Source organism: Neurospora crassa, linkage group II, assembly GCF_000182925.2.
Source record: "Neurospora crassa OR74A linkage group II, whole genome shotgun sequence".
NCBI lineage: Eukaryota > Fungi > Ascomycota > Sordariomycetes > Sordariales > Sordariaceae > Neurospora > Neurospora crassa.
Genome location: NC_026502.1, coordinates 4,151,035 through 4,166,807, shown reverse-complemented (window position 1 = coordinate 4,166,807; position 15,773 = coordinate 4,151,035). Strand labels below are relative to the sequence as shown.

The 15,773-nt window shown below is 41.1% G+C and overlaps 2 protein-coding genes and 1 non-coding gene across 3 annotated transcripts; all 3 read left to right on the top strand.

Annotated features, from left to right (window-relative positions):
* Nucleotides 1–1,533: 1,533 nt before the first annotated feature.
* Nucleotides 1,534–2,094, top strand: NCU09339 (hypothetical protein; the record flags this gene model as incomplete). Its single annotated transcript, XM_953825.1, has 2 exons — nt 1,534–1,864; nt 1,994–2,094. 2 exons carry the CDS (start codon nt 1,534–1,536, stop codon nt 2,092–2,094), a joined length of 432 nt encoding a protein of 143 aa, XP_958918.1.
* A 3,720-nt stretch (nt 2,095–5,814) lies between these two features.
* Nucleotides 5,815–8,648, top strand: NCU09338 (hypothetical protein; the record flags this gene model as incomplete). Its single annotated transcript, XM_953824.3, has 7 exons — nt 5,815–5,905; nt 5,973–6,157; nt 6,224–6,317; nt 6,414–6,661; nt 7,078–7,755; nt 8,481–8,505; nt 8,623–8,648. The coding sequence occupies 7 exons, from the start codon at nt 5,815–5,817 to the stop codon at nt 8,646–8,648; spliced, it is 1,347 nt and encodes a 448-aa protein (XP_958917.3).
* A 6,310-nt stretch (nt 8,649–14,958) lies between these two features.
* Nucleotides 14,959–15,058, top strand: NCU15678. Its single transcript, XR_897842.1, has one exon. It is a non-coding gene; the product is annotated as a 5S ribosomal RNA (ribosomal RNA).
* The last annotated feature ends 715 nt before the right edge of the window (nt 15,059–15,773 follow it).

Below are 15,773 nucleotides of genomic sequence, written 5' to 3'. Positions count from 1 at the left end.
CTGATGCCGGAGACGAGCATTTGGGGTTCAAGAGGGTACGGTCATTCCGCGACCGGGTGGCCGACGGCCTTGGCCCGGAAAATGATGTTGGCTATGAAGCCTACAAGGTGAACAAGAAACCAGAGGTCAGCTGTGGAACAAAGCATGAGTGACTCCTTGTGACTGGATTGACAACTTACCAGCGATACCCACCAAAATGGAGCAAAAGGACACCCACGGAAACAGCCGAAGCCAGTCGGGGACCCAGGCGGGCCAAGACAGCTTCCAACCAGGGAAAAGGAACTTCATCCTGCACGGTGGATGGACGAAAGAAAGAAAAGGGAAGAGAGAGGGAAGGGAAAGGCAAAGGAAAAAGCAAGAAGAGAAGTTGGGAAGAGACACACGAAGAAAGAAGTTCGTCAGGATCAGCGAAGCAGGACACGGTACAAGTACCCTCAAGGAGTGAAGAAGAAAAGGAGGACGACGGGGTGATCAGGTTTCATGGGCATGATTGGGATTTGAAATTGGGGCTAAGAAGTGGGAAGTGAGGAATGCCGGGCGGGCGAGCGACAGCGATTTGGCTACACAGGAACAAAAGAACCTATATTTAAGGCAATGTCAGTGAGTGTGGGTGAGTGGTTGATTCTGTGGTAAAGTGCTGACCGAAAAGGAAAAATACCAGGTACCTCCAGGTATCATCCGTTGAACGTCCTTTCCCACCAACAAAGCCACTTGGTTCGACCTCGCTCCATGACTGTGACGGTCCTGTTTCCGTTCCTTCCTTCCTCAGAAAAATACTAGTTGTACCCGTTCGTAGGTAGAGGTAGTATCCTTCAGCTCCGGGCTCTTTCCATTTCAGTGAGTTGCAAATGCCTTTCTGGACAGGTGTAGTTCATTTCTTCCCCTCGAAATGAGGCCCGCGAAATGAATGTTCGGGGTGCTGGGAGAAATCTTGATGCCAACAAACTGCCCGGAACTTGGTAGTCGTTATTCGTTCATGACTTCACTCTAAAATACGCCCTTGGCTAGTCCGGGATATTCACCATCTTGAGCCGATGTTATACGGGTGTGATTCCAAGTGATGAGCGATAGTAAACAATATTATTTCAATGCACAGATTGCGTCTTGACCCGGTTATTGAGGTACTGTACTGCATGACTGCATGCGGTGTTAGGAAGCCGGCAGGGAAAGAACGATGAGGTGGGAGGAGGATGCAAGATGGCCTTGGATAGATTTGAACCGGCAAGCGCGAGTCCCACACATCCTGCAAGCGACTGCTCAAGATGTGACATAGGTATTCATGCCCAACTGTGCTTGCATTAGAGGTATTTCCCATTAGCCTCCGAATATTCCGAAAATCACAAGAAGCGGAATGGTGCATGCAATCCAGAAAAAGCCAGCGACAACCTGCATATCCTAGTTTACAACGAGTGTTAAATAGCAGGGACCATCCAAATTTCCTAGCTCCTTCCCTCTTTCCTCCTCCGTCCAACTTCAACCCCAAAAGCCCCCGAGTCTTTTACATCAACCCCCATTATTTTCGAATTTGCAACCATGAAGTCTCTTATCACCGTGGCTGCCCTTACACTGGCTGCCCTTACCGGCACTGCCCTTAGCGGCCTCGTTGCTGCCCCAGTTGACTTGTCCAAGTACAACCTCTCCAACTGTACCAAAGCTTACTTGCCTTATACTGCGACGCAAATGACCGGAATCGAGGTTAACGAGGAGCGAAAGTACGCGTACTGCGTCGTCACCACCCGCAATTCCACCTTCTTCGACTACAAATGCTTGTGTAGGGGGGGAGACGGCTTGGGGTCAGCAATCATCGATGCGGCTCTTCTAGACGGCGCTGTTTGGCTCGAGTGTGGGTGGGATTACTCCTTCAGTACGTATTACGTCGTGTCTTGGTATCTTCGTGTTTCGCAGGACACTACACTTTGTGCAAAACATGAATCCAACCCTTACTATGTCCAGGTAAAGGGAACTAACGTGCCTCATTTGAATAACTAAACAGATGTAGTCTTCCCCGAGACGAGAAACTTCTGCCGCACATTGTTGAACGAAGACGCCGCCACTGATCATGGGCAATTGTTGGAACGCTATGTCCCGACCTAGGCAAGACCCTCCTGCCATTTTTGACCCCGTTGTTACCGATGAAATGCCCGAACTTATCAACAAAGACCTCTCCACCGCCACTACTCGTCGAAATCGACAGGCTTGAAGCAAGTGGGACCACTCCCCCATCCGGAGATTGACCTCATTGCTGCCGAAGAATTGCCCGATAGAAGGGTGCAAGCCGAATGGCGGGCGTATCACGATGCGGTACGGAGAAGAATACGGTGATGTCCATACTGAAATAATGTGTATGGATGGTTGGAAATTTGACGGCTACTAGCTGCAAAAAGATTACTAATACCATGGCTGCCACCCGAGAACAATGGCGGCTGGGTAAAGGGATTGATAAGGTTGGGACTCAAAATGAACGTGTACCCATCATGTTGCGGCGCTGACCGCTTTCCTATTGTTATTCTTCTGCATCCTTAAGTAAATACCAGGTAGTATGCACAGAAAGAATTGATGAATTTTAACCATCGCGTGGTCGGGGCCGATTTCCTGTGCGAAGACTTGGGAACGGGACAAGACGGAAATTGCAGACCATCATTTTGAACTTTGTACTTCTTTCGAAGTTGTTTGGTGTTGTATTTGGGAGTTTCTCAGCTAGATGGTTGAGACCCGAGTAAAGGCATTTGCAAGTGCACACGCGGTCGCTTCGCACGACGAAAGCCAGGTTAGACCTAAAAAAGAACGTAAAAGACATTTCGCCAGCAGGGTAGAGCTTGCAGTACGCATCCTGAGGATGAAGCGACGGCATAACCTTCACTCACAGGCCAAGTGGCTTTGTGCCTCCTTCGTGCATTCGGAGACGGCTTCTGTGGATTTTCAGCTACAAGTTGTACTCGGGCAGAACCGGGAAGGAGCCACCAAACCTTCATCGAAAACGGCAACCCCTGAACGCTTGGGTACTTGGAATGGAACGAATCACACCAGCCCCTACCCTCCTTCCCGACCTTCAGGTTTCCATAGATGCTTTCCATGTTTTTGCGTAAGCGCCTTCGGTATCTTCCTTCATAGGTAATCAACCACCAACACTCTCCGGAGTCGCCTTTCCTCCTTGGTCAAGCTTTTGTCTTGCCAGAACCTCCGACGTCTCCGCCTGCTCGCCCGCCCGCGAAGTTTTCCTTCCTCGACTCGCGTTCAAGTCTCGTATCTCCAACCATGCCCACATCGTCTACAACAGTCGCCCCGCAACAACACCCTCAGAATGACCGGTTGCTGGCTCTCACCTTGCGTGGGCTCTAGCTACCTCTATGGTTCCAGTATATCGCCATTTTCGTGGCTGTAAATACGCAGTTGGGTCCCATCGAACCCCCCGTCGTTCACTTGATCAGGAGGGAAGTTATCAAGTGGACATTTGACCGCGGCGCCATTAAGCAAGTGGTGTCGATTTTTGCCTGCATGACCGTGCTGATTTTCAATTGACTTTTGTGGGACACCGTCTGGAAGTGATCACAGTAAGTACTGGTCTTCACTTCATTTTCTAAAGACAGTTTTCTGACCATTCATCTCGCTATCTTGAGCCTGTCCGTGGTTGCCACTCCTCATGCCCGGTGTCAATTGACATAGCACTACTCGGATATTGAGACCCTATGACCATATAAAATTCACTTACGCCTATTGCAATGTCTTCGAGAGATGACTTCCGTCCTACCAGTGCTATCAACAAGTGACTGGCAGTATCTGATAGCATCGCAACCACTAAAAAAGCGTACCCCTCTACCCACCGCTGCAGCACTCTTCCTCTCACGGTTCTCTCGTTGTGGTTTTCTTAAAATCTGGGCCCTCTAAGGCCCATTTCCTACGCTATTTGTGCCGTCGTTGACACCATGCTGCACCATCGGCTCAAGGTTAGCACCTTTATGTCCTCGACAAGAGTGCTAGAGAACTGTGAAGATCTGGCTGAGTTACACCATCCCTGACATTTGTGATCATTGTGTAACCTGGTGGAAGGATCACGTTCACAAACTCCGAGGGGCTTATGGAGAAACTCCTGCCTGCTAGTTCACAGCAGAGCTTTCCACAAGACTGAACAACAAATGAAAGACACTAAAGGAGAAGGAAGTAAGCAAAGATGAATTTATACTCTATTTCCTCACACGTGACGCAACGACACCAGTACCTAAAACACGCTTGAGGTTGCAAGTGTGATCACTCAAGTCATTCCACAGTTGGAGCTGGGTTTTGACGTTTAATACAGATTGGAACGCACGTTACGTTTTGCTTTCCCCAAAGTCTTGTGTGGGCGAAATGACGGTCACGAATGAGAAACACAATACTTAGTGGTCGCCATGACACTTATTAATACGGTTCTTTCCATCCCAACTATGGTGTGTCTTTCCATCTCAACTTTATGTCCAACTTGGGGCTTTTATGGTTTTCGATCCCAACTTCTATCTCAAAATTAGTGCGACGATACCATACCGCTTTCCCTGCGCGTAAAAAATAGATGGGAGTGACACGTGGTAGGAGTTGAGCCTCAATCCGGGACTAAGATCATGGGTAAGGGTTAATAACATGAAGGGACTACACTCTCAACTGGAGAAAGCATAGGTGTAACCGACCTTACTCAAAGCCTATGACACGGTCCTACTTTCTCTTAGCCATCTTGGATTGTCGCCACAAAGAGCTGTACCATCTTCTTGAAGTCTGGAGGACTGGTGATTCTCCGATTAGCTTCCTCTTTGTTTTTACCCTACTCTAATAATGATTGGGTATCAGATAACTACAAAAGAGGTGGTTTGGGCGTTTAAGAGACTGAATCTGGCTCTTTTAAGTTCGGGATTGGTGAACCTAGTAGTTTTCCCCTTGAATTGCACCTCTAAGGAGTAGACATAAAGATACCCTCAGGAGATAGAAGTCGGTTGAGAAGGGTGTTGTGCGACCGCTGGCACTAGCCATACCGTTACCCGCCTCATTCACGACTGACTTATTGCTCTGTTCACGAGTGTGGTCAAGTTCTGCATATCCCTGACCCCTTCTAGAGGTCGTAGGCACCTCGTCTTCCCCTTCCAGCCTTACAATCCTCTCCTTTCAGCCTTCGTACTTCCAGTTCATATTCTACCCTTTCAACTTTCTAGTCCACATCATCCAACAATCGCCTTCTAGCCTTCCTGTTTCACCTTTCAAATCCTCCCCTTCTACCTATTGTGCCTCCCTTCGTACATCCAAGCTATTCTCTACCCTTTCAGCTTTTCAATCCACATAGTCCAGCAGTCGCCTTCTAAGTAGCCTTCCCATTCCACCTTTCAAGTACTCCCCTTCCAGCCATCGCCCTTCCAATTCCTCCTCTCCAGCCTTCCATGCAGTCATTCCGGAGCTTCATTCTCCTTCTCCAACTCAACTATTCCTCCTTCTGTGAAATAGCCCAGTGGTACCTCATTACTTCCTTGCAATCATTCGAACTTGCTGCGTCGCAGAACTTTCGACTGCCCTTGGGCTTCCCCATTCACTCGGACTCCTTCATGTGTACATGTATTAAAGGCAGCACATTTCCATCTTGCTCCCAGATGTCCTCTTTTTTCCTTTTTCTTCTTTGCCCTTCGTGAGCACTTGTACACCGTCCGCTGCCAGGTCTCGATCCAGTCTTCAACGCTGTGCTGTTTGTTTCTTGTCTCTTTTCTTTCTTTCGTGCCGATCTCCCTTCTCTTTTTCTCTCTTCCCCTTCTCTTTTCTTCTCGACTCTTCTCTCTGCCCCTCCCAACCACCACCACCACCACCATGCCGTTCTCCTGGGCTTTTCGGGTCCCCGACAGGGTTCGAATGCTCCCTTGGTTGTCGTTGTTCGTCCCAGTGCTGCTGGGCATTGCTGGTGAGTTTGTGATTCAGTCTTATTCGTACCTCACTTCAAAACTTAGGTAACTCTGACTTATGTTCAGGCCTCATCGGCAATGTGACCATCCGCTCCCTGGCCATAGGCCACCCAGTCTCGAACTGGTCTTCCTGGGCTGACCCCCAAATGCTGGTGTCCGGAATTGGCACGGTGTGCGTGGCCGTTCTTACGTTCGGGTTCACAGAGGGAGCCAAGACATCGTTTTGGGTGCGCGCGCGCAAAGGCATGCCTGTAAGTTCCCTTTTCTTCCAGTTCAACACTTACGTAACTGCCCATGCTCATACGGTACCTATCTAGCTTAGCGACGTACATTATGCCTGGGAGAGCACGACGAGCGTGGCAGAAGCCGGTAAGGCTATCTGGCGTGGAAAGTCCCTTTCAGTAGCCTGGTGTAAGTTATTTGTGCCCATTACATGTGCTTTACTCCATTTAGTTGAGCTCTTCCCGGCTTTTGGTATATTGGTTTGCTGATACTTCAATGCCCCAGTGACTATTCTTTTCGTTGCCGCAATCCCCGTCAACGCGTGGCTCTGGGCCCACTCTCTCTACCAGGGCGATGTTGCTCTGAGCTATAACGGAACGGCAAATATCCATATCACCCCCAAGATCTTGCCTCCGTTTCCTTTGACGTTAACTATCAATCGCCCCATCATGACGGCATACCGGGAGCACTTGGCAAGTACAGCCGTTCAGTTCCCCTCTACCGTTTGTGACAAATGCTCGGTGGACACTCTTGTAAGTCTTTTTTGACGATTCAAGATGGAAGCTTCTCGTGGGAAAGGGTTAAACAACTAACATTGCTGTAGGGGTTCGGATGGCTAGAAATGTGCTCGATCTCAGCTGGTGGACCATATAATCTCGACTCCGTTTCCCCAGGCGACGGCCCGCAATCAGTCCAGCTCTTTTCAACCAGTATCAGGAACCAGACGGGACCAAGCGGTCATTTCTTGACCATAAACTCTACATACAAACCGGTGACGGGCTGTACCGGGAACTATGTTACCCACTTCTGCGTGCTGGAGCCGTCGATCGTCCAATATCGGTTCAACATAACGGGGAACTCGATTACATTTACAACGGTAATCACTAATACAGCGTATGTGTCCAACGTTCTATCAAACTCAACCCCTGCCGCACATTGGCCTTGAGAGACGAATGAGGCTAATAAGTTCCGCAGCATGGACGACTTGATGTTCTCCCACTACCAGGATTTCCTGGGCAGTTCTTTCTTGCCTCTGCCGCGCCAACCCAATCTATATGAAGGCTGTATGGGGCTATTTACCAAGTTGGGCCAAAGTCTGTACGGCACCAGATTTGGCGCCATGCGTGATATGTATTGGTGGCACTATGAGGATGACGCTTTTGGTATGGGCTATCAAAGCCATATCGCAGCCGCTTACGCCCGGAAGCCCGATATCCAGTCTAGCAGTACCTGGGAACACCCATGCGATGTCGATTTTTTGTCGCCAATGGACGACATCCTCGATATGTACCGGCAATTGGCCATCAGAGTTTCGGTAATCGCGGCCGTACACCAAAACGACACCCAATACGTACCATTTGTTGGGGAAAGAACAGAGCGCCAGTGGTTGGCGAACAAAAAGCGCGCACAGCTCTGTTTTCATTCGGCCATGATCACACATATCGTTGGCATTCTGCTTGTTGTTTACCTGCATTGGGATTTCTGGAAGCTTGATAGGGAGTATTCAATGAGCCCACTGGAGCTCATGAATGCCGTGGCGCATTGTTCAGATGAAAGTACCCGAAGTCTTCTGCATATCTTACGAGAAGCTGAGGACAATGCTTCGGCATCAAGACTGAAGGAGTTTGTGAGATTACCAACGAAATCAAGCGGTTGGATACGATTGATTGAGTGCTATAGAGGAGAAAGAGGGAGACTGGCAAAGTCTGGAAGGCTAGATATGGTGCGGTCTGGGCAGGGTATAGAGTAGGGACTGGGTTGTGCCCAGTCTAATAAATAGTTCAGCCCAGTAAATGCCTAGGACCCACCAATACACCCCTATAGACTGGAAGATTGCTAAAGAGTGTTTAAACTTCTATATACTATTTAGGTACATTGTAATATCTTTCATAGTATTAATCAAACCCAGGGAACCTTCTTTTAAACTATACCGATCAACTTAACGAATCTAATGTACTTATCCGGTTTCAACGGCTTTATTAGACCATCGGCTAGCATTTTATTACCTAGTAAGTATTCGATTGTAAATACCTTCCTATCTACCTCTTAAATCAACTATTTATACTATATATCGATATATTTATTTCTAGTAGGTAAATTAGGGTTGAGAATCCGGTCTTTAATATTACTATTATTTATATAAAGAATCTTATTAATCTTATAAAGACCTAAATTTATATTTAGATTATTAAGTATACTACCTACCTAATTGAGAGCCTTAGCCGTAGGCATTAGATTAGTAAACTCTACCTCTATTATATTAGTTGTAACAAAATCTTAGTGTTTAGACTTCTATAGGATAGAACTGTAGGTAAAGAATACAATATAACCAACTATACTCTTCCTTAAAAGGATATCGTCGGTAAAGGAGGCGTTTGTATATACGTAGAAGGATAGGGCTATTAACAGCGAGAATATACTTCCTAGTTTAATACTTAAATTAGGGTACTCGGATAAATATTACTATAAATACTTTATAATAATAAAATAATAGTTAATAAGCTTCTTAATACCCTCTAAGAGCTTATTAATAATAAAGGCAATATTTAGTTGGGTATTTATTAAAATTTAATTTAGGGAGCTAATCTTTTTAAGGTAAAACTTAGCCTCTTCTAATAATATATTATTACCCCTATAAATTTTATAGTCCGGTAACTATAGTATTTTAATACCGTAGAGTTTACTATTATTATTAAATTTAGTAATAATCGATTTAGTATATTATTATTAGGATATAAAGACTATACGAATCTAGCGATCCCTTACAATATTATAGCTTAGAAAGGTATAGACTTATTCCAACTCTTTAAATTTGAAGTAATTAGCCAGCTGGTTTTTAATTTAATTAATAATAGCTACAATCGGTATAGTAATAAGGAGGTTATTAACATATAGAATTAATAGTACGCTTAGCTCTTTATTAATAAATAAATAGGAGTTTATAGAAATTAGTATAAATCTAGCTTCTTTAAGTACTAGGATAAAGGTATTAAATTAGTAAAGTAGGGAATGTTTAAGACTATAAAGTGCCTTAGTAAATTAATATACTACATTTTCTTTACTATAACCGGGTATAGCCTTCTTAAATACTATTGGCTACTTAATATAGTACTAGGTATTATTAAGAATAGAGGTATTTAAGAAAGTAATATTAAAATTAAATTAATAATATTCGTAATTATTTATAGCTATTATTATTAAGAATAGTTTAATATTAACTAAGTAGGCTACTATTATATAAATATTTTGTACCACCTAATTACTTTATTTGAAATTACTATAAATTACTTATTTAGCTCTAGTTTTTTAATTTTTAATATTAATATCGTACTTCTTATTATATACCTATTTACTAAGTAAGACTTCTATATCTAGAAATTTAGGGACCAAGGTATAAATTCCCCTATCTTCGAGTACTTTAACTTACTTTTTTATAGCCGGTAACCAATATAATTCAAAATTGCCTTATTTACGTACAACTCAATAATTCTTTAGTATAAAACGTTAAACTTTACTAATAATAATAATTACTATATCATAGTCGACTTTAATAGTAGTAAAATAGTAAATAGGTATACGTCTAACGAAACGTCCCTCTATTATACTATAAAAGTTATTAGGTAAGTCCACCGAATTTTAAATAATATTACTATTACTATCTTTTACCCTTTAAATACTATATTTAAAATTTATTAGTTTAGCCGTAGTATAACGAAATTTACCTTTATTTACTTCTATATTTAATTATAGACTAAACTTAGAGGACTAATTTCTTTATCCTAACTATACTTATATAAATTATTAATTTATAGGGTCTAACGGAATTATTGTAGGGTCCGAATTCGAGATTAGAGGGCCCGAATTCGAAATTGGAGGGCCCGAATTCGGGTTCGGAGAGTCCGAATTCGGGACTTATTTCTCTAAATTCAATCGAAATTATAACTTACTAACTCGTAATACCAATAATAAAGTATATTATCGCATTCTAGTAGGGTTTAATATACTTATTAGCAATAATCGAACTACTAAAGCGGGTTATTAAAAATTATTAGGCAATAGGGTACCTAGAGTAGTATATACGGTTAGTTTATTAGAATCGTATTAATCGCAACTGTAGGGTATAGGGTCTTCTTCATTAAAATTTTCAAAATTAAGAAGGTTATTATTATACTCGATAATCTCTCTAACTAACGAACTTAATAATTAACATTGTAACAAATCTAATAACGAGCGCGCTAGCGAGATTTCTGAAGCCGGAGTCGGCGACGGGGTCGGTATTAGTAATAATAATATTAGTAGTACCGTATTAACTAGAGTATTTAACGGAGGTACTATAGTTATTAGAATTATTAAGGCAATTAGAATAGTTAAATTAATTAGGGCAATCGGGTTAATTAGGGTAGTCGGATTAATTAGAGTAATTACAATAGCTATTGCAATTAAAGGTACTAGTATAACCTTTAGCGAGAATAGTAGTATAATTATTATTTCTTATATTTTAACTTCCTACTTTATTAATTCAGTCGCTTATTAGGTTAATTCTACTACTTTCTTCGGATATAGCTATAGAACTATATTATTAACTTTAATTTAAATTTAATAGCCGCCACTATTACTTTATTAATTTTATTAACTATTTAATTTAAAAAAATAACGTAATATTCAACAATATTACTATTACTACTATAAATTGAATCCTTATAATTAACCGGGTCTTCTTTAAGGAAGGTTACTATATTTATTCTAACGATCTTACTAGTATAGGGATTCTAAATAAATATAATACGACTATAAATATTATTAAAACTAATAAAATAACCCTTCTAAACTCTAATATAAAATTTATCGCCTTGTAATCGTTTTTCTAGCTTAATAAAGTAGTAAGCCGTATAAAAGTAAAACCTCAAGTACTTAAAATATAGCTTTTTAATTTCGTCTAGGAAATTAGTTACTTTAACGAATAATTCCTATAGCGACTTACCTTCGTTATTAACTTTTAAAAGAAGAAGGTTGAGAACTTTAACGATATAGTTTACTATAAATAGTTATAAATGCTTTAAAATATTAAAATCTATTATTAAAGCTTTAGTTCGTTATATAATAATAGTACTAACTTTCTCGATCTTTCCTTATATTTATAAAGTATAGGGTATTAACTTTAGAAGCTCGATGCCTTCTATACGTACTTAATTAACAATTTTACTATATTAAAATTCTTTAATACTAAAGCCAAACTCTAGACCGCCGTCAAGACCAAATACCCTAATTTTAAATTTACTACTTTAAAGCTCAACCTACTTCTTAAATTCTTTAATCTATACAAAGGTATTGCCCTTATTAACTATAAACCTTACCTAATAGAAGCTAGTAACCTAATTAATAAAGTAGATTATATACTAATATTCCTTATAACCGGGTAAAGTATAAGAAACGACGTCGATATAAATATATACCAGTAGTTAAATTGTAACTTTATTAATAATTTTGGGGATTATATTATATACCTTCGCTTTAATATAGGCTTTATAAAAGTAGTTTTAAATATTACTTAATTTAATACCGGCCGCTTTATAAACTTTAAGAACCTATTCTTTACCTGCGTATATAAAGCGACGGTATATTATTAAATAGTTAATTAAAACTATTATAGTATAGCGAACGTCTTAGGGGAAATTTAGTTAGGCAAATACTAGGAGGACTGGAAGGCTATTAATCTATTTGTACTACATTATAATTTTACTGTATATAGATATTTAATTGGATTTTATATCCTAAACTATACTATTATTAAGAAGACCTTTAGTAGTCAATAGATTTGCTGGGGTAGATAGGCTATAAATATAGTCCTTGATTCTAACCTTAATAATTATATTATTTAAGGTAACTATAGTTAATTCGACGGTACCAATATAGTAGGCATAAATCGAAGTTCTATTACCAATTATATAAATAGTGGGATAGGGTAGTAGTTATATATTTATAAACTATTTAAGGTGGTTAAAAATATTATTAGCGTAATTAAAATTGTAAATAACTAAATTTCGAATACTATTTAATTATTAATATTACCTTAAAGCCTATTAATCTTTAACTAAATTACTATAAATATATTAAAATTATAATTAAGAATAATCGATTAATTAACTACTACTCTAAGTACAATCAATACGCTTAACGGCATTAGTTAGAGGCTCTAGTAAAAATTTATACTACTACTTATACCCGATATACCTATAAATATTCCACTTCTATATAATAAGGTAGAGTTAATAGTAGTAGCGAAAGTAGTAAAATTAGTAGAAACGTTATTAGCAAGGGCACTAGTACTAACATTAATTGCCTTCTTAACCATAATTTCCTTCTTAAACTTCTAAATATTAGGCGCCTTCCTAAAGAAGCAAACCCAATAAATATCAGCCTTCTTATTAATATAATAACTATAAGAAACGTACTTCTAGGTAGGGTAAATCTTCTTATTGCAATTAATATAATCGATTCGCTTACTATTATCCTTCTTCTTATTAACCGAACTACTATTATTATTATTTTTATTAGTACTATTATTATTATTAGCCGACTTCTAAATATTAATATTAATACTAGTATAGGACTCTACATTACTAATATTATTAAATTTAGCCAAAAAAGAGCCGACATCCATCTTATTAGCTTTTAAAGCGGCTACCTAATATCTAGTATCAATAAAGTAGGCAATTTTTACAATATTATAAAGAAAGGTAACTTCGAAGTTACTATCGATTGTAAATTTAATATCCTTAATATACTTGTAGAATACAGTATAATAATTGAAAAAGGAAGCTATAATATTAAAATTAATGTACTTAATAGCGAAATATTCGGTAAAAACTTCGCTACGAGCCTCTTTAGTAATACGGGCAATATAGGACTAAATAAGATTATATATAACCTTAGGGTCTCTATCGGTTCTATTCCAACTATTAACATTTAAAGTAGTATTAACGTCGGTATTCTTAAGGGTAGAGAGTAAAATTTTATTAATATTAGTACGTCTAGTCCACTAAGTATTATACTTCTCGGGCTTAATTACTTTATTAAACTCCGGGATTATCTCGAAAATATAGTTAGCGAGCTAGAAGTAATTAAGTTCGGCTATAAATCCTTATTATTAATTGGCGATATTCTAATCGCTGAGGAGGGGAATTAATAACGAGCTAATAATTGTTGTAGGTATAGGAGGATTTAATATATTAAGAAGAAGAAAATTAGTAATCGCTAAATTAGCTATTAATTAATTTAATTAATTCGATAATAGAATTACTTGAATCGCTTAATTCGATAATGAATAAACTAATAATTAATTCGAGGGAGAGGTCGTTATATAATAAATATTAGCGAGAATCTTTATATAGCGAAACTATGTAGCTTATAAGCGAGCGGGCGAATTATTAAGTCGATAAAGGTCGCATTACTTCTTTTAATCCAGTACTATAACACTTTATTAAAATTAGCAATTAAAACCGACAATACGCTTTGAGGATGCACTTATCGTTTATCAAATTGCAATTATAGGGAAGGTTAGAGAGGGCTCATAACCTGTGAGATCACCAACGAAATCAAGCGGTTGGATACGATTAATTAAGTGCTATAGAGGAGAAAGAGGGAGATTAGTAAAGTTTGGAAGGCTAGATATGGTGCGGTTTGGGCAGGGCACAGAGTGGGGATTAGGTTGTGCCCAGTCCAGTGAATGGCTCAGCCCAGTGAATGCCCGGGACCCACCAACAGAGTTTGCTCACGAGTGGGACGCTGAGCACGAGAAATTATTGGTTTATACGAAGGGACGAGACGGTCAGTGGGGTTTTAAACTTGAGGTGGACGAGTTTGAGATGACAGAGCAGCAGCTGTAATGCATATCAATTGATGGTTGCCACCTAGAGGTGGATGTAATGTTGTTTTCGTCGGATATTTGTATTTTCCATCCCATGTGGGCTGTCGTCGCATGCATATACCTGGTACCTTCGTCCCATTCATTCGCCTGTAGAGGTATTTTGGAGCCTCACACGGCAATTATTCACTGACATTGAGTTGTTTTTCCCCCTTGATATGGGTTCGTGGTTCAGAATCCAAATCGGTCGGTCCTCAATTCCGCGCCAGCTATCACCCGATGAGATCAGCTGTGACATCGATCGATGTCTGTGCTAATACTGGTGAGGTAGGTTGTAGTGTGCACAATGCCCCTGAGTTCTGTCAGCGGACAGAAGATCGATCCATCTTTTGGTGGCCGCTAGATACTTGTACATACGTAACTCAACATTGAACCCGATCTACAATAGAAAAAGCGCGCTCCCTTGCAAGATGAGCTTCGAGTCTCCGATGGCCGACATTGTCGAGACGTACTAGGAATTGGCCTTGAGGATTTCGGTATAGGCGGCGATCAACAACGCGAGTCAAAGCCAACGTATTAGAACTGGAACGAAAGAATTGAGCGGCAGTAGTTAGGTGCTACCGTGATTGCGACCTAGTATAATTTTGTGTCCGTATAACTGTAATCACTGAAAGTTCCGGGTTCCTGACTGTTGTTTGATTAGGGCTTCTGGGAGCTGAAAAAGGGTCTTCACTGTGAGTTGTCGAGATTGCGAGAGTAGGACTTTTTTTTTCCGGCGGAGGTTAGGTACACTCGGGGGTTAGTGGTATCAGAGGAGCGACAAGAGAGGAGAGTGATCGTGTAGTGGTGAGTGTATCGATAGGTGTTGAGTACTGAACCGTGGTGTGTTCGGTATTTCGGTCAACTCCGAGTTCGTTCTTAGGACTATTCACATAACTGATCAAGCACATACGACCACAGATGGTAGAAAACTCGGGATCCCGTCCGCTCTCCCATAGATAAGCTACCAATCGCCTGACTAGTAGTTGGGTCGGTGACGACCAACGAATCCCAGGTGTTGTATGTTTTTTTCCTTTTTTTTTTTGATGTTTTTGCCCTGGGATTCTTTTTTGGCCGCTGGACCATACCTTATCTTATCGGCTTCGCCCTCCCTCCGGCAGGCAGAGGGAGACATTTGAGAATGAATCGATCAAACGGGAACATGTTGGCAAGAAATGAAAAGGTAGCTCGGCACTTTGATACCGTTGCAAATCGCCGCTCCATCTTCCTCCTGGTCGCATACTTCATGACAGCACGGCGATGTTCAATAACAGCGAAGTGAAGGGGACGCCGGCGGAGGTGAGGTGAAGATGGTGAAGACGTCGGGGCCTCTCACGTGCCTCTGACGCACGGATCATCACTCTGCCTGCCGCTTCAACAAGTACCTATGAATGGACATGGCCAAATGCAAATCCCCATGGACCAAACAACAAGCGGCGGCCGTCGACTGTTGAATGAACGCGGCAATCCATTTTTCTGCGTGAGTCATTTGAACGGATTCGTCATTCAGAGTCTTTATTTAACATTTTTGAAACAGCAGAATGGAAGCGCCCGGCTGCTGGCCTCTCCATCTCTCCCCGGCTGGGGCTTGTCGGGTCAGTTGTCGTCATTGGGCTTTCAGAGGCTCCGGGGCATTCACTGGCTGTCAGGGCTCCAGCGGGTAGTGGCCCCACTTTCCACTTGGCATCGGCAGAAGTGGAAGCGCGTCTGTTGGACCCTTGTCAGGCACCAATCACTGGCCG